General features: G+C 44.0%; 2 protein-coding genes across 3 annotated transcripts; one reads left to right on the plus strand and one right to left on the minus strand.

Annotated features, from left to right (window-relative positions):
- Window positions 1-2,457: 2,457 nt before the first annotated feature.
- On the plus strand, window positions 2,458-12,846 carry LOC130360531 (interleukin-17A-like). The gene is made up of 4 exons (XM_056563050.1): window positions 2,458-2,527; window positions 8,529-8,741; window positions 9,049-9,299; window positions 12,507-12,846. The coding sequence occupies exons 2-4, from the start codon at window positions 8,715-8,717 to the stop codon at window positions 12,739-12,741; spliced, it is 513 nt and encodes a 170-aa protein (XP_056419025.1). The 5' UTR covers window positions 2,458-2,527; window positions 8,529-8,714; the 3' UTR covers window positions 12,742-12,846.
- On the minus strand, window positions 4,337-14,587 carry LOC130360530 (interleukin-17A-like). 2 transcript variants are annotated; one of them, XM_056563048.1, is made up of 3 exons: window positions 14,482-14,587; window positions 5,030-5,265; window positions 4,337-4,736 (listed from the first exon to the last, which is right to left on the minus strand). In XM_056563048.1, the coding sequence occupies exons 1-3, from the start codon at window positions 14,545-14,547 to the stop codon at window positions 4,499-4,501; spliced, it is 540 nt and encodes a 179-aa protein (XP_056419023.1). In that variant the 5' UTR covers window positions 14,548-14,587; the 3' UTR covers window positions 4,337-4,498. The 2 variants fall into 2 exon arrangements, with proteins under 2 accessions (XP_056419023.1, XP_056419024.1); XM_056563049.1 differs by lacking the exon at window positions 14,482-14,587 and adding an exon at window positions 5,599-6,222.
- Window positions 14,588-19,705: the final 5,118 nt, after the last annotated feature.

Below are 19,705 nucleotides of genomic sequence, written 5' to 3' on the forward strand. Positions count from 1 at the left end.
CTTAATGGAGATCTTTAATGAATCCTTGAAGAGGGGGAATTTGTCTCCCTCAATGTCCGAAGCTATTGTAATTTTACTCCCAAAGAAAGGGGACAACAATGATATGATGGAAAATTTCCGACCTAAATATTTTATTATATTTACCCCACTTTGCCTAAAACATTTTATGGTGGCTTTAAAACACAAAAGTTTTCAATTTCTTAACAAAGAAAGAATTGGGGACTTGTGGGCAGTGGCAGCAATTTGCTATAATGCAGAATTAGAATGTTTTATATTTATAGTATCCCTATTATAAAAAAAAAAAAACTTTTGACATGTTAAAAATTTTGATCAGTTGGGGTTCTTAGACCGCCACCCACTAGTAGAACGTCTTGTGTCTCTTTCCTGCAGCTCCATTATAAGTCTATAGTCCTCTCAAGGAGGATGGATATAGCTAAGAGCCCCCAACCAAATGAAAGGCTTTTTGAAATGACAGGCATACTTTAAAGGGGTACTCCGCTGCCCAGCATTTGGGCGTCATAAACCTGCCCCCTCATTATGTCACGACCCTCCCCCTCAATGCAAGTCTATGGGAGGGGGCTTTACAGCCATCACGCCCCCTCCCATAGACTTTCATTGAGGGGGCGGGGCGTGAAGTCATGAGGGAGCAGGGCTATGACGTCACAAGCTCCTGATGCCGGCTCCAGAGTTCAGAACAGTTTGTTACAAACGCTGAGCAGCAGAGTACCCCTTTAAAGGGGTACTCCACCCCTAGACATCTTATCCCCTATCCAAAGGATAGGGGATAAGATGTCTGATCGCGGGGGCCCCGCCGCTGGAGACCCCCGCGATCTCTCCTGCAGCACCCCCCTATATCAGCAGCACAGAGCTATGTTTGCTCCGTGGCTGATGATGGGTGATACAGGGGCCGGGGTGAGGGAGGGGGCCCCGCTCCCTCATGATGTCATGCCCCGCCCACTCAATGCAAGCCTATAGGAGGGGGCGTGATGGCCCATAGACTTGCATTAAGGGGGTGGGGTGTGATGTCGCAAGGGGGCGGGGCCGTGATGTCACAATACCCCGGCCCCTGTATCACCCGTCATCAGCCACGGAACAAACAGAGCTCTGTGTTTCTGATATACGGGGGTGCTGCAGGATACGAGATAAGATGTCTAGGGGCGGAGTACTCCTTTAAGAGACTTAGAGAATTTTTACCCTACACACGTCAAGAGTGACAAAATTGCCCTCATTTCTTGCACAAGCCCTTTCTTTTGCATTAAAAATGTTGCACAAACTCCTGCTTTGTGCAAAGAATCGAGTTTACGCACATAGTTTGTGCAATTTTGCCCCTTTGTGCAGGGCAGAGAATGATCAATTCCCACCTTCATAATTTATTCTTCTTTCTAACCTCAACCCAGATACCAGCGGATTCCCCTTCGTGATCACAGAGGTCGATTGTCTCCCTTTTGCTTGATGACAGAGAGAATCCAGACCTGATCTCTTACCCCATCCAGCAGGATATGATTGTTCCATTCCAGAATTTATTTAAAAATAATATATTTTTTTTAATATTCATTATTGACAGTGCTATTTTTAAAATTTTATTTTAGCATTTTACAAACTTTTTTTTTTTTTACAATAAATAATAAAACATAATGAACCTTTCCGCAGTGTGGTCAGTTATGTTGCTAAAGATAATGTCGAGGCCGGACGTTACCTATAGGGGGATTTTTGGTAATGTAGATCTCTAGATAAATGACCGCACGTTGGCTTGTGGTCAGCCATTTCTCCTACATTACAGAGGTCCATATGTTGTTACAATGTGCTAGGCTACTGCTGCCATCTACTGCTACTACTGCTTAACACAGAGTACTGTAGGTGCTGTTTATTATCATGTGAGACAATATTCCAAGATCCAGACAGATCAAAGAAAACTTTGGTTCCCAAAAATATCTGAAAAGTTAAAAGAATATTAAAGGTGTGTTCCAGGAAAAAAAAAAATTTTTGTTATTTTTTGAAAATAAGCCCTAGCTGGATTATCGGGGTTGGCTGCAATATAAGCCCTACCCCGAAAATAATACCTAGGCAGGTGGTCTTCAACCTGCGGACCTCCAGATGTTGCAAAACTACAACTCCCAGCATGCCCGGACAGCCGTTGGCTGTCCGGGCATGCTGGGAGTTGTAGTTTTGCAACATCTGGAGGTCCGCAGGTTGAAGACCACTGACCTAGGCAATGCCTGGGCTGCAAATATAAACAAACTTTAACTTACCGTACCTTCGTACTCCATTCCCCCGTTGGGACGTCTCAGAGCCTTCAGCGTATCACCGGCCGCAGCGATGTCCCACCTCGGCCGATGATAGGCTGAGCGCGTTGTCATGTGAGGAGCAGGCCGGCTTCTTACAGGACAGTCGGCTCAGCCTATCATCGGCAGAGGCGGGACATCGCTGCGGCTGGTGATAGGCTGAAGGCTCTGTGACGTTTCCATCCCCAGGAAGCAGCAAGAACAGCGGAGGCCGGTACCTTAGCAACGGGGGAACGAGGACGAAGGTAGAGTTAAAATTAGTTTTTTAATATTTGCAGCCCGGGCACAGGAATACAAAGTACAAGTAGTGATAATTATTTGGCGGGGGGGGGGGGGGAGAGAAGCTGTGCTCGCGGGTGACATACGATTAGTCTCCCGATGTGGGGTGGGCTGATAAACCGGTGGCAGGGGACGTTGGGTTGGGCAGAGCTGCACCCATCACATGATGATGATGGGGGGGAGGGTAAATATCGTAAAATTTTGTTCAATGTACATACCGTAAATAAATAAGCCCTACCCTGAAAATAAGCCCTAGTGTGTTTTTTGTGACAAAAATTAATATAAGACTCGGTCTTATTTTCAGAGAAACACGGTATCAACTGACTCCAGAAAGTTAAACAGATTTGTTAATTACTTCTATAAAAAAAAAAAATCTTAATCCTTCCAATAGTTATTAGCTGCTGAAGTTGAGTTGTTCTTTTCTGTCTGGCAGACAGAACTTGTCTCGGGAACTGCACAGAGTAGAAGGGGTTTGCTATGGGGATTTGCTTCGACTCTGGACAGTTCCCGAGACAGGTGTCATCTGAGAGCACTTAGACAGAAAAGAACAACTCAACTACAGCAGCTCATAAGTACTGAAAGGATTAAGATTTTTAAATTGAAGTAATTTACAAATCTGTTTAACTTTCTGGAGCCAGTTGATATATAAAAACGTTTTTTCCTGAATAACCCCTTTAATTGTATTCATCGTCTCATCCCTCTGTCTAAGGGTGCGTTCACACGGAGTAAATCAAGAGTAATTCACACCCAAAAATTTACGGGCGGAAAAAAGAATCTTATTTTCGCGCAAAATTTGTGCAAAAGTTGTGCGGAATTGCGCGCGGAAAAGGGGGAGAAAGAAGTGAAGGGTTTTTCAGCCATTTCCGCGTGAATTCCGCTCAAATTGCGCACGACTTCCGCGCGAAAACGATGTCGGGCGGAATTTTTTTTTTACCATAGTTTTTACTATGTTTTTTTTAACATAGAAGAGAAGGGCTCAAACTATCATGTGTGACACCAACGTACAGGGACTGTTAAGTTAGTGTAGTTCATAATATAGTGTCTGTACCTGGGATTGATGATGGTCTTGCAATTTTTGTGGGATCTTTGCCCTGGATGTAAATTTTTAGGAGCATACAAAATGAGTGTTGTCTCGGGCCTTTCCCAGGTTGCAGTGCGGCCCGAGACAAAACATCGCAAGTAAATGGTTGAAAGGAAGCCTGTCTGTGCTTCAATGGGTGAAGCGACCACTGGGTGGGAGGGAGATCATTCTCCACAGGGCTGCAGGGAATTGTCCCAGGTGTGCTTCAATGGGTGGGGTGACTGATGTGTGGAGGAAGTAAAGTTAACTCACATTTATAAACAAGAGATCCTGGGACTAGTAGTTGGTGGGAAAGAACATCAATCTGAAATAGCTATTTCACAAAAAGATAGCAGCAGCTTTATGGTGGACTCACAACACAGCCATTTAGCCCCAGGAAAAGCACGGATCCATCCTAATCATGTCCATTACTGTCTGGCAGGTAAGTACTAAAGTCACCATATTTTGGATAACCCCTTTAACCCCTGAGTATCGTACTGGCAACCAAAGCAGCTTTGTTACAAATTTTTATTACAGATGTAATAAAACAAATATAAATTTTTGGGTAGTGGTTTTATTTAATAAATACAGATGTCAATCAATATGAACAATGTACTTCCAATAAATTACTGTAATAAAACAAAATAAATAATTTAATTATGCAGTAATGCACTTAAAAAAGCTTTCTAAAGAGAGATAAATATGTGTGAAAATTGAAATAAATATAAAAAAATGAAATAAATATTAAATATAAAAATATAAATAAAATACTAAAATATTTCTATTAATAATTAGCTAGGCATTGCTAGAATATTTTTATAATACAATATCATAAATTATTCCGGACTTTTATTAGTGATAGGTACAGTGTCGCCTCTTATTTGAGGTAGTGGGTGATGGGTCGGACACAGGTGCAGCCCACGGTGACCAGTTGCTTGTCCAGCTTATAGACGGGGACACATTCTCTCATCTCACGACGCAGGACCAGGATCTCCTGTCTGATGGGGACTGAGTTCATAATGAGGTCCACATTACCCTCAGAGTCCATACAGCCGTGGTGGAGACATCTGGCCTCATTGATGACCACAGGGAACCTGTTATGGTCCACGTTAGGGCTGGTGGAAGGAGAGAAGCAGAAGTTGTACAAATCAGGGGCCACAAGATTAAACATAATTGAATCCATTACCTGCAGGAAAAATTATACCCTGACCAAGACATGGTGGCTTGTTTGACCCCCAGGCACCAAGGGCACAAGTCCCACCAGCCCCACTTACTATCATCCTATTGATTTCAGTGGGCAGAATGATGATGATGATAATAATTAATAATAATAATAATGATGATGATGATGATGATGAAGATAATATTATTGTCACATTGTATAAGCCATTATTATGTGTATATTTACCTGTATTCCCATGGAGACATTGAGCGGCTCTTCATACTGTCAGTCATGAGATGTGCAGAACTCCTACTGCCGACCTTCATATCAACCTTCACACGTGGTGGAAATGTGGTGCCCAGAGAGAATGGACAATCTCCGCCGGACACTGGAGGGACATCCCACCCATCTGTACCAGGGATCTGCTCTCCTGTTCCATGGACACAAGAGCTGAGGCTCAGAAGAAGCCATGTGGAGAGAACCTGAGGAGAAGATATATACATTCTATGTATTAGAGGAGGTCATTATGGATGTATCACCATGAGTAAGGGTTAATAATGGACCAATAAGATGCTGCAGGTTTACTCTATATAATGCTCCTTTATTAACATCTATAAGACTCTTGTATGTATCCAAAAATGAAGGGTCTTTGTTATAGCCCAAATCAGCCATGACTAGGAGTATTATATGACACCAAGCTTAATGCAGATAACTCACTAAATCAATATCAGCAATTATTCCTAACTAAATCATCATGTGACATATAATGACCCCTAAACCTGGTAAATGGCATAGAAGCGGATCAGAGCTCTTACCATTGATGTTCCCCAGTGGGCGGCCATTGCTCTCACAGATGTGCTCTGGGGAGGTTCTGCTGGTGGACTGTACTGTGATCCGGACTCCAGGCCCCATTATATAAGGGTCACAGTTGTTCCTGGGGTTTCCTGAAGTATTCATAACCTAATATTCAGGTTGTATTGGCTCAGTGTATTTTTTGTGATATCATTTTAATTAGGGAATTTATTAGGAAATCTTGTGAGAATTTATAGGTCAGGATCAGGAACCTCTCCGCTATGGAATCCCTTCATTATTGATTAACCAGAAGTGGACACTACTCATCCAGTTATCTGATAGAGATAAGAAGAGCCGTCAACCCAAGAGGGAGCTTGTGATAACAAAATGGACTGAGAAGAATGAGAAGTAGAAGACATTATGTGATGCTATATACTTAGATGGGTATTTCAGGATATTCTGGGACATTTTAAGAGGGCAAAGATTATGTCAGATGGACAAGATGGCGGCCCTGTTTTCTTTGGAAGGGACATTTAGACAGTGACAAGCATCTCCTGCCTACTCGTAGAGAAAGCCTTTGAGGCCTTCCTCCCCCACCCACACAGAGAAAGTGTCAGGATCCGGGTACTGAGAGGATACTGGTGGTGGATCCTCTGTGTCAGTGAGGTGATGACGTGGACCGTACCAGGGGAACGGAGTCTAAGGGGTTACTGGTATTCACTAGAGCCCGTCGCAAAGCGGGATGGACTTGCTGCGGCAGGTAACCCCCAGGTCGTTCCACCCGATAGCGACTCAACCCCGACTGACTGCTGAGATAGGCGCGGTACAAGGGATTAGGCAAGAGCAAGGTCGGACGTAGCAGAAGGTCAGGGCAGGCAGCAAGGATCGTATTCAGGGGCAACGGCAGGAGGTCTGGAACACTGGCTTGGGACATACAAGGAAACGCTTTCACTGGCACAATGGCAACAAGATCCGGCAATACAGGGAAGGGGAAGTGATGTAATATAGACCAAGGCACAGGTGAAATTACTAATTTGGGCCAGGCCCCAATCAGCGGCACACTGGCCCTTTAAATCGCAGAGAGCCGGCGTGCATGCGCCCTAGGGAGCGGGGGCCGCGCGCGCCGGTACTGGACAACTGGAGGACAGGTCCGGTAAGCAGGCTGGGATGCGAACCTCGAGCGGGCGCGTCCCGCATCACGGGTCGCATCCCTGCTAGAGACACTATCGCAGCGCTCCCGGTCAGCGGGTCTGACCGGGGCGCTTCGAGCAGGTAAACGCTGCGACCGCTCCGGGGAGGAGCGAGGACCCGGAGCGCTCGGCGTAACAGAAAGCCTGTGGGTCCTGCTTCTCCCGCCAATGTGTAGAAAAAGCCTGTGAGTCCTGCTTCCCCCACCCACACATAGAGAAAGCCTGTGCTATTTCTGTTAATAAACCATTAGAGGGAGAGCTTTAAATCACTGTATGAGTTAGGGATGTAGGACTCAGAGACTCTATTATGAGGGGGAGGTAATACTTATACTTACAGGCTGTCTCTATGATAGGTGGGGTAAGCAGGGCTCTTAGGCATTCTCTAAGGCTATGAAGCAGGACCCACAGGCTTTATCAATGGGTGGGTGGGGAAGCAGGACCCACAGGCTTTATCAATGGGTGGAAGGGGAAGCAGGACCCACAGGCTTTATCAATGGGTGGGTGGGGAAGCAGGACCCACAGGCTTTATCAATGGGTGGGTGAGGAAGCAGGACCCACAGGCTTTATCAATGGGTGGGTGAGGAAGCAGGACCCACAGGCTTTATCAATGGGTGGGTGGGGAAGCAGGACCCACAGGCTTTATCAATGGGTGGGTGGGGAAGCAGGACCCACAGGATTTATCAATGGGTGGGTGAGGAAGCAGGACCCACAGGCTTTATCAATGGGTGGAAGGGTAAGCAGGACCCACAGGCTTTATCAATGGGTGGGTGAGGAAGCAGGACCCACAGGCTTTATCAATGGGTGGGTGGGGAAGCAGGACCCACAGGCTTTATCAATGGGTGGGTGGGGAAGCAGGACTCACAGGATTTATCAATGGGTGGGTGGGGAAGCAGGACCCACAGGCTTTATCAATGGGTGGGTGGGGAAGCAGGACCCACAGGCTTTATCAATGGGTGGAAGGGTAAGCAGGACCCACAGGCTTTATCAATGGGTGAGTGGGGAAGCAGGACTCATAAGCTTTCTCTATAAGTGCGGGAATAAAACAGGATTTACACGCTATGTTTGAGTCTTTGCTCTATTAAAACTATACAGCTTTAAGCTTTGTGTCCACCCACTGTCCCATACTGCCCTCAAATATGCGGCCTGACACTTCCACTCACCACAATTTAATAGATCACTAAAGTATCGAGGTGTTCACTTTGGGTAATCTTCCTTTATTAGAATTCCCAAAAAATAAGCTGACCACGAGGCATCCTCCTATTGCTGGGACCTCTAAAGATTACCTGTAATCAGTGGGGTATCCAGATGGATATGTTTGTCCCCTACAGTGCCTCTACAGGAGAAAAGATGCATTACATCATTTACAATACATTGTCATTGACGAATGTTACGTACAGTCCAGAAGTAGCTAAAGCCCCTTTGACAAACACTTCTGTAAGCCATATATATATATACTTAAAGGGTTATTTCCGGTGAAAAACAATTTTTTCATATCAACTGGCTCCAGAAATGTAAACAGATTTGTAAATGACTTCTATTAAAAAATCCCCTACTTCTCTTGGCAGCTCATAGACATTACATTGCTCAACAGGGGGCAGCAATGAGCACAGGAGGAAGCATTGATGGCAATCATTACCGTGTGCTGCTATCTCTATGGTCAGAGATAACCGCTGAGAGTTCAGATAAATTATGGCCCCTCTTTAGGGAAGTTCTGGAGATCTTACGCCGGTTTCTTTCTCTTATTATCTGACACAACCTGACAGAGTTGGACAGTCCACACAATGGTCACAGACACTGGAATATACAGAAACTCTTTGGAAAACTATGTTTCCTGGGATAAAGACTCCACCCGGAGCAACAACCAAGATAAATAGAGAGAGGGACTGGGATCCAAGAATCAGAGCAGAAGATCCACCACAGCAGACAGCGCCCCCAGCAGGAGGAGCAGAATGGACCGTACAATATACCTGATACTTGTGAGTATAAAAGTCTCTATTTTACAATATTGTATTGAGGATAATTATAGGAAAATGACTTTTAATCAGTTGGTCCTTTACTGACTTTGCTTCTATCTTTCCAGTAAGGTTATGTTCACATGAAATTTTTACAGTTGTTTTTTTGACATTAGAAAATGTTCCAAAAAAGAAGGCAAAAAAATACAGAAAAGTAGAACCAAAAGCCATTTGGTCCATTTTTCAAACATTGTTTATTTTATTTTATTTTTTTAGCTACATGTATTTTCATTACATTTCCCTAAAAAATAAGTCTCTATCCCCTGCTCAGGTGACTTTCCTGGTGTCCCTCTGCTCTTCTGCCATTCTACCAGATGAGTATTTGTCCCAAATTAATACTCAGGAAGGATCTAGGGATGAAGAGCTCCACCTGGAGGCCAGAGGGAGATGTCCTGGAAGAAGGAATCGGCGCCTGCCAACCTCTATGATAGTGGACACCAGTGTCATTGACACCAGTTACCTGGATAGTTTGGTGGAGATGGAGGACGTTCACACCCGCTCTCTATCACCCTGGGACTACCGGTAAAATACTTTTTACTTTTAAAAAAAAAATGTTTTTAAATCAACTGGTGCCAGAAAGTTAAACAGATTTGTAAATTATTTATATTTAAAAATCTTAACCCTTCCAGTACTTATTAGCTGCTGTATACTACAGAGGAAGTCCTTTCTGTCTGACCACAAGTGCTCTCTGCTGACACCTCTGTCCATTTTAGGAACTGTCCAGTGTAAGAGCAAATCCCTATAGCAAACCTCTCCTGCTCTGGACAGTTCCTGACATGGACATAGGTGTCAGCAGAGAGCACCGTGGTCAGACAGAAAGGAAATTCAAAAAGAAAAGAACTTCCTCTGTAATATACAGCAGCTGATATGTACTGGAAGGATTAACATTTTGAAATAGAAGTAATTTACAAATCTGTTTAACTTTCTGGCACCAGTTGATTTAAAAAAAAAAAATTTCTAGGGGAGTACCCCTTTAGCCCCATTATTTGCAGTGCTGAATAGTAATAGTTATGTGCAAATTTCTTTCATATAACTATTTAGTGAAAAATGTAAAAAACTGAACACTCCGTTTGTGCTTGAATTTGCAGGTTTTGCCTATGTCCCTATGTCTACACTACTTTCTTTAAGCCCCAGCAGTTCAGCTTTGACATAAGGGTATTCTTTAGATGCCACTCACCATCCCCATTAAAGGGGTACTACCATGCTGACAACTTATCCCCTATCTAAAGGATAGGGGATAAGTTGCCTGATCGCGCGGGATCTCGCACGCAGCACCCCGCTCTCATCAGGCCCCGGAACGAACATCCGCTCTGGGTCTGATGACGGGGTCGGTGATCATGACGTCACAGCTCCGCCCCCCGTGTGACGTCACGCTCCGCCCCCTCAATGAAAGTCTATGGCAGGGGCGAGACAGCTGTCTCGACCCCTGCCATAGACTTACATTGAGGGGGCGGAGCATGACGTCACATGACGTCAAGTTCCTTGGATATTTGCATTAGGGTGAGGTCACATGTAGCGGGTAATAGTGTGGTCCTAAAAATGAAGAGAAAGAATTGGGCTTCCTAGAGCCTGAAGCTCCACAAGCAAACATGTCAGAGGAAGTGGGTCCTAAAATTATAAGAAGCAAAACAGAAAGCAAACAACAACCTAGTGTAAACTGAACCTCTTCATATGTAAAACAAATAGTTTAGACATTTATCTTGGCTGAAAACTATACAAATATGTAATCAGAGTGTCGATATATGATGCATAGGAACTCATCTCCAAGTTGATGCTCTTAAAGGGGTACTCCGCTCAAAAACACTTTTTTTTTTGGGGGGGGGGGGGCTACAGAAAGTGGCCGCTAGACCGAAAGGAACATGTCATGTTTCCAATACGATATTTTCACATGAACTAATAAGAAGGATGAAAGGAACAATAAAGGGGTACTCCGGTGGAAAACATTTTTTTTTTAAATCAACTGCTGCCAGAAAATTTTACAGATTTGTAAATTACTTAATCATTCCAGAACTTATCAGCTGCTGTACGCAACAGAGGGAGTCCTTTTCTTTTTTCATTTCCTTTCTGTGTGACCACAGTGCTATCTGCTCACACCTCTGTACATGTCAGGAACTGTCCAGAGCAGGTCAAATCCCCATAGCAAACCTCTACTGCTCTGGACAGTTCCTGATATGGACAGAGGTGTCAGCAGAGAGCACTGTGGTCAGACAGAAAGGAAATTCAAAAGGAAAATAACTTCCTGTGGAGCATACAGCAGCTCATAAGTACTGGAAGGATTGCGGTTTTTAAATAAAAGTACGGTAATTTACAATTCTGTTTAACTTTCTGGCAGCCGTTGATTTAAAAAAAATTGTTTTCCACCGGAGTACCCCTTTAATCTTCCTTTCATCCTTCTTATTAGTACATGTGAAAATATCGTATTGGGAAACATGACATGTTCCTCTCGGTCTAGCAGTCTCTTGTTATTCTATTTCTTTCTGAAGCCTCCAAAAAATCCATCCAGAGTAAAGGCCCCTTTACACGTATTTTTCGCCGTATAAGACGCACTTTTTCTTCCCCAAAACTGGGGGGGGGGGGGGGGGGAAAGTTGGTGCGTCTTATACGGCGAATACCTGCGGCCATCAACGGCCGGGACCCGCGGCTAATACAGGACATCACGGATCGCGGTGATGCCCTGTATTAACCCTTTAGATGCGGAGATCAAAGCTGACCGCCGCGTCTGAAGCGAAAATAACACTAACCCGGCTGTTCGGTCGGGCTGTTCGGGACCGCCGCGGTGAAATCGCAGCGTCCCGAACAGCTTACAGGACACCGGGAGGGACCTTACCTGCCTCCTCTGTGTCTGCTCCGTGCCAGGATCCCCTGCATGGCCGGCGCTCTCCTTCGACGTCATCACGTCGTCGCGCACGTCGGCCTGTCATCCAATAGGAGCGGCGTGTGCAGCGACGTGATGACGGCGACAGAGAGCGTTGATCCCGGGGAAGAAAACGTCCGGAGCGTCGGGGACACCACGGGGACGCGGCGACAGCGGTGGAGCGACATCCAGGGCAGCGGTGACGGGTCCGGAGCGGCGGGGACAGGTGAGTATTACCTCCTATCCAGTGGTCTTAAACCTGCGGACCTCCAGATGTTGCACAACTACAACTCCCAGCATGCCCGGACAGCCAACGGCTGTCCGGGCATGCTGGGAGTTGTAGTTTTGCAACATCTGGAGGTCCGCAGGTTGAAGATCACTGTTGGGTGCAGAATCTTTTTTTTCTAAATTTTGCACCTTTAAAATAGGGTGCGTCTTATATGCCGGTGCGTCCTATAGGGCGAAAAATACAGGTACTTATCGTCGGCAGAGTGAGTTTTCCTAAGAGGGCTTGTTCCCTATACACACAAAAAAATTAAAAATTAAAAATGTTAAAAAAAGGCCAGCGAAAGGCCAAAGAACGAACAAACACTTTTGGATCTATTGTGCGTCCGTTTTAATTATTGTTATTGATTACTATCGATATTGTATAAACAGGAGATGGGCCTCAGACAATGAAGAATTTAAAGGGCCTCAAACAACGATCCAGCGATCGCCCGCAGGGTTGGTTGAGCCATTTAAAGACCCATAACACCAGCGCTGATCACAGAGATCGTCGCTCATTATCCTTCCCCATTGGCAGGATACACAATAGCAGAATTGGAATGTACCAAGTGTAATGTGTTTTGTTTCACACTTCGAATTTGTCTTTTCAGCCTCAACACAGATCCCAACAGATTCCCCTTTGTGATCTCCGAGGCCGATTGTGTCACTTTTGCTTGTGTAGACGCTGATGGCAACGAGAATCCAGACCTGATCTCCTCCCCCGTCCAGCAGGAGATGATGGTCCTACGATGGGAGCAGAAAAGCTGCAGCTTCTCCTATAGACTGGAGACTGTGGTGGTCACAGTGGGCTGCACATGTGTCAGGCCTATGGTCAGCTATTACTGAATATGAGAAAATATATATGGATTGACTTTTATGTTTTGTAAACACAGGCTAAATTATTGTCTATATTATTATTTTTATTATTATTTCTATAGCACCATTTATATGGATTAAAGGGGTGTTCCAGGAAAAAAACTTTTATATATATATATATATATATATATATACATATATATATATATGTATATATATATATATATATATATATATATATATATATATATATATATATATCAACTGGCTTCAGAAAGTTAAACAAATTTGTAAATGACTTCTATTAAAAAATCTTAATCCTTCCAATAATTATCAGCTACTGAAGTTAAGTCGTTCTTTTCTGTCTGGAAACAGTGCTCTCTGCTGACATCTCGGGAACTGCACAGAGTAGAAGAGGTTATCTATGGGGATTTGCTTCTACTCTGGACAGTTCAAGAAACAGGTGTCATCAGAGAGCACTTAGACAGAAAAGAACAACTCAACTTCAGCAGCTCATAAGTACTGAAAGGATTAAGATTTTTTTTAATAGAAGTCATTTACAAATCTGTAACTTTCTGGATCCAGTTGATATATATATATATATATATATATATATATATATATATATATATATATATATATAAGTTTTTTCCTGGATAACCCCTTTTAAGTTTTTTAAATTTTTGGATCTTTTTCCTTTATGTTTAGACAATAAATATAAATTTGAACCCATTAGATTCTTGTCTATACATCTTGCTATTAGTTATATAGCACTAACATATTCCACATCACTTTACAATATAGAGGGGACATGTACAGACTTATCGTATTTTTCGCCGTATAAGACGCACTTTTTCTTCCCCAAAACTGGGGGGAAAAAGTTGGTGCGTCTTATACGGCGAATACACCCCTATCGCGGCGGTCCCTGCGGCCATCAACGGCCGTGACCCGCGGCTAATACAGGACATCACCGATCGCGGTGATGCCCTGTATTAACCCTTTAGATGCGGTGATCAAAGCTGACCGCCGCGTCTGAAGCGAAAGTGACACTAACCCGGCTGTTCAGTTGGGCTGTTCGGGACCGTCGTGATTTCACCGCGGCGTCCCGAACAGCCCGACTGAATAGCCGGGTTAGTGCTTACAGGACACCGGGAGGGACCTTACCTGCCTCCTCGGTGTCTTCTCCGTTCAGGGATCCCCTGTATGGCCGGCGCTCTCCTTCCTCGTCATCACGTCGTCGCGTACGTGCGTCGGCGTGCGTAACGACGTGATGACGGCGACGGAGAGCGAGGATACCCGGCCGGCAGCAGAGACGTTCCGGAGCAACGGGGACACGGCGACAGCGATGGAACGACATCCAGGGCAGCGGTGACGGGTCCGGAGCGGCGGGGACACGTGAGTATTACCTCCTATGCAGTGGTCTTCAATCTGCGGACCTCCAGATGTTGCAAAACTACAACTCCCAGCATGCCCGGACAGCCAACGGCTGTCCGGGCATGCTGGGAGTTGTAGTTTTGCAACATCTGGAGGTCCGCAGGTTGAAGACCACTATTGGGTTCAAAATCTTTATTTTTTTAGATTTTGCACCTATAAATTGGGTGCGTCTTATACGCCGATGCGTCCTATAGGGCGAAAAATACGGTACATTACAGAGTAACAAACTTATAAACAATTATAAAATAAACATGATGTTCCCGCTCACAGGAGCCTATAATATAGGGAATAGGGGGTGACACAAGAGGAGTGAAGACCCTGCACACAATAGGTTACAATATGTGAGGATATAGGAAAGATGATAGAGATGTAAGTACTTGTATTGTACAATAATACCGCCATCTTTTCTGATAAATAGGGCACTAATAGACATAATGCTGCATGAGACAGTCACCAGAGTTGACTAAAGGTCAACCCCGCCCCCTCATGATGTCACACCCTGCCCCCTCAATGCAAGTCTATGGGAGGGGGCGTGACAGCTGTCACGCCCCCTCCCATAGACTTGCATTGAGGGGGCAGGATGTGACATCATGAGGGGGCGTGGCTATGACTTCACGAGCTCCCGGTGCCGGCACCAGCTTTCGGAACTGTTTGTTCCAAATGCTGAGCAGCGGAGTACCCCTTTACCCTTTAAACATGTGATTGTTTGCAATCTGGGTTATGGCGTCCCAGAGAAGTGGCGCAGTGATGACTGAATTCTAGATTGTTGTCAGAACATTGAAACCTAGACCTTCAAAATGTGACCCAATCACTTTTAGGCTAAGTTCACACTGGGCTGTTGTGCACTAACCTGTTCAGAGTCCCTTTGGCTATTTTTTTTTTATTTTTATTTTTTTTGCGGCAAATGGGCCCTAAACTCGGAGCACAACTGATCCCTGTTGGATCCCAATGACTTGAATAGGGCCACACAGGGAGTAGGGCAGAGAAAAGAATAGGACACATAGGCCCTGATTTATCAGAGACAGAGACTGGAGTGATTTTCCCAAGCAACCAATCACAGCTCATGTTTTATATCTTATGGAGCTCTGGTAAAATGAAAGCTGAGCCGTGATTGGTTACTTGGGAAAATCACTCCAGTTTCTGTCTCAGACAGATTGATAAATCAGGGCCATGGTACTTTTTATTTTGCCCTCAATTACTATCCTTCCGATAGACTGAGCCACAGACCTCCCTTTACACGAGCACAACGGCCATGTAAACAAACACTTAAAGGGGTACTCTCTCTTGTGGAAAACTTTTTTTTTTTTTTTTCCTTAAATGAACTGGTGCAAGAAAGTTAAACAGATTTGTAAATGACTTCTATAAAAAAAAATCTTAATCCTTTCAGTACTTATTAGCTGCTGAATACTACAGAGGAAATTATTTTCTTTTTGGAACACAGAGCTCTCTGCTGACATCACGAGCACAGTGCTCTCTGCTGACATCTCTGTCCATTTTAAGAACTGACTAGAGTAGGAGAAAATCCCCAAAGCAAACATATGCTGCTCTGGACAGCTCCTAAAATGGACAGAGATGTCAGCAGAGAGCACTGTGCTCGTGATGTCAGCAGAGAGCTCTGTGTTCCAAAAAGAAAAGAATTTTCCTCTGTAGTATTCAGCAGCTAATAAGAACTGGAAGGATTAAGATTTTTAAATAGAAGTAATTTACAAATCTGTTTAACTTTCTGGCATCAGTTGATTTAAAAATAAATAAATAAAAGTTTTCCACAGGAGTACCCCTTTAAGTGGGTTGGTGTCAGTACACACTGTGCAATTCTAATGTGTTTTCTTACTTAAGGGTACGTTCACATGAGCGGATCCCCAGCATATTTTATGCTGCAGATCCCTTTACAAGTGCCTGCTCGGAGTGGCAATACGCCGCTTCGAGCAGACACACTGCGATGTGCGAGTTGCAGCGCGCATGCGCAGTATACTCGTACATTGCGGTACTTCTCGGCCTAGCTCATAGAGCAGGAGGAGCGGCAGTGGTATGTGCGAGTACACAGAACATGCATGGTGACTCGCACATTTTTTCAGTGTGTCTGCTCATAGCGGCGTATTGCCACTCCAGGCAGGCACTTGTAAAGGCACCATACAGAGGTCCTTCAGCGGCGGATCTGCAGCGTAAAATACGCTGGGGATTCGCTCTTGTGAATGTACCCTAAGGGTGCATCCCACTTGCCGTATATGCAGCGTATTTGACACTGCGCAAAACTTACGGCAGCAGCGGGAAATACGCTGCATATCCCTGGCTCACTATACACACAAGGCTTTCCGACGGCAGCCCTATGTGTGTAGTGAGTTTTGGAGGCGGAGCCGTGTGCCGGAGTGTCTGTGACGCGTGGCTCCGCCTCCAAAACTCACTACACACATAGGGCTGCCGTCGGAAAGCCCTGTGTGTATAGTGAGCAAGGGATACGCAGCGTATTTCCCGCTGCTGCCGTAAGTTTTGCGCAGCGTCAAATACGCTGTGTATACGGCAAGTGGGAACGCACCCTTAAGCACATTTTTGAGAGAAATATTGCCGTGAGAAGAAAGTGAGTTGATCTATAAATACAACTGAAGCCTTTTATGTAGATTCAACATCTTAAGGCTGTGTTTACACAATGAATTTTCACAGCATTTTTTACACATTCTACTGTATTATAGACCGTGTTCACACGTTGAGGCTAATGCTTACTGCATTCATTTTTGCCTCAAATGGACAAAATTGTGGTAAAAATTGTGAAAATGATGCAAATCACAGTGAAATGCTAAATTTTTTATGCGATTCTGGTCCTAAGTCTCAAAAACACATCCGGTAATTATCTGCAGTACTGTTAATTAGTCGCAACATGTAAACACAGCCTTACCGATTTTTGCAGTGATTTCACAAGTGTGGTAAAAATTACTATATTTTGTACTATATTTTGCACAATGGCTGTATATTTCCTATTTTAACCATGATTTAAGGGAAAATCACAGCAAAAACAGAAAAAGGCAGCAAGAAACGCAATGTGTGAACACAGCCTCAGGGGAGGTGTATGAGTACTATATATCCTTATCCCAAAGCAGCAGTATACAGATAGAGCTGGAGGGGAGGTTTATAACTACTATATTTCTTGATCCCATAGAGTTAGCAGCAGCAGTATACAGATAGAGCTGGAGGGGAGGTGTATAACTACTATATATCTTGATCCAATAGAGATAGCAGTGGCAGTATACAGATAGAGCTGGAGGGAAGGTGTATAACTACTATATATCCTAATCCCATAAAGATAGCAGCAGTACACAGATAGAGCAGAAGGGGAGGTGAATAACTACTATATATCCTGATCCAATAGAGATAGCAGTGGCAGTATACAGATAGAGCTGGAGGGAAGGTGCATAACTACTATATATCCTAATCCCATAAAGATAGCAGCAGTATACAGATAGAGCAGAAGGGGAGGTGTATAACTATTATTTATCCTGATCCCATAGAGATAGCAGATGAAGCTGGTAGGGTAAGGATCTCAGAGCTAGTAGGAGGGATCTGACAGGTGATGATGTCATCCTGTAGTCCACAGGAAGTCAGAGTCTGACATTCTGGTGTAACCATTAGGCACTGACAGATTAAAAAAAAAAGTCAGACTGGTGATCACATGACCAAGTTATAGTATTTAAAGGGGTATTCCAGGCAAAAACATTTTATCCCCTATCCAAAGGATAGGGGATAAGATGTCTGATCGTGGGGGGCCGCTGCTGAGACTCCCCCGCGAACTCCCTTTAGCACCTGCATTCTATGCGGGGGCTGCGTCTCTAGTTTCTTAAACCTCCGGGTTTCCGGGACTGGTGACAAGACGTCACGCCACGCCCCCCTCCATTCATGTCTATGGGCCGTCACGCCCCCTCCCACCTGCATTCTATACGCAGTCCCCGTATAGAATGCAGGTGCTAAAGGGAGATCGCCTGGGGGGCCTCAGCAGCGGCGCCCTGCGATCAGACACCTTATCCCCTATCCTTTGGATAGGGGATAAAATGTTTTTGCCCGGAATACCCCTTTAAACACATGTATGTAGCTGAGTTGAAATAAAACAAAAGGAGGACGAGTGATGGTGAGTCTGCTATTATAACAAAAAACATATAAACCTGCAGTTGTGTCAGTACAAAACATAAATTACATATTTTACACAATAACTTCAACGTAGATGTACTGATGCCATTTTCTGTCATTTGTCAAAACAAACTGCTATAGAATGTTCTGTGGTGACAACTGAATTCACAAGGTAGGGCTATGCTCACATTTGTTTGCTCACTCAGAGGAAAAATGGAATAGCCTGTTACGTATACATTAAATGTAGCCATTTACCGACTGATAACCAAAATAGTGTCTTTTTGGCTCTCTTGGGAATGGGGAAGAGGCCAGGGAGCTGCTGAGACAACACCACACTTACAATGAGAGGTCTACACAACTTCCTTTCATGGGTATTTCAAGTACTAACATTCTGAATCCAGTACAATGAGTGATAACACTATATTATTATATTGTATATCCAATAGTGATAGTTTTATGCACATGTTTTTTTCTGATACAGAAATTCCAGCTTTTGTATGAAACATGACATAAAATGCATAGTAAATTCTATTGTGCAAAGTCTTCTAAAGTTTTCTTTAAGAAAAAAACAAAAAACTAAAGAAATAAAAAAAAACATGCTTTAGCTCCATCTCTGCTCTACACAGGTAAAGCGGGCAATATTGGTTACAATGGAGGTCCGTGGTACACGCATCCATGGTACGGAATTGCCAAATATTCCATAGACTTCCATTGCAATCCTGTATACTGCTTGCTATACAGTGGGGATCAAAAGTTTGGGCACCCCAGGTAAAAAAAATTATTAATGTGCATAAAGAAGCCAAGGAAAGATGGAAAAATCTCCAAAAGGCATCAAATTACAGATTAGACATTCTTATAATATGTCAACAAAAGTTAGATTTTATTTCCATCATTTACACTTTCAAAATAACAGAAAACAAAAAATGGCGTCTGCAAAAGTTTGGGCACCGTGCAGAGTTAATATCTTGTACTGCCCCCTTTGGCAAGTATCACAGCTTGTAAATGCTTTTTGTAGCCAGCCAAGAGTCTTTCATTTCTTGTTTGAGGTATCTTTGCACATTCTTCCTTACAAAAGTCTTCCAGTTCTTTGAGATTTCTGGGCTGTCTGTCACGCACTGCTCTTTTAAGGTCTAGCCATAGATTTTCAATTATGTTGAGGTCAGGAGATTGGGAAGGCCATGGCAAAACCTTCAGTTTACGCCTCTTGATGTAATCCCCCGTGGATTTCGAGGTGTGTTTAGGATCATTATCCATTTGTAGAAGCCATCCTCTCTTTAACTTCAGCTTTTTCACAGATGGCATCAAGTTAGCATCCAAAATTTGCTGAAATTTTATTGAATACATTTTTCCTTCTACTCATGAGATGTTCCCTGTGCCACTGGCTGCAATACAACCCCAAAGCATGATTGATCCACCACCATGCTTAACAGTTGGACAGAGGTTCTTT

Source organism: Hyla sarda, chromosome 3, assembly GCF_029499605.1.
Source record: "Hyla sarda isolate aHylSar1 chromosome 3, aHylSar1.hap1, whole genome shotgun sequence".
NCBI classification, from domain to species: domain Eukaryota; kingdom Metazoa; phylum Chordata; class Amphibia; order Anura; family Hylidae; genus Hyla; species Hyla sarda.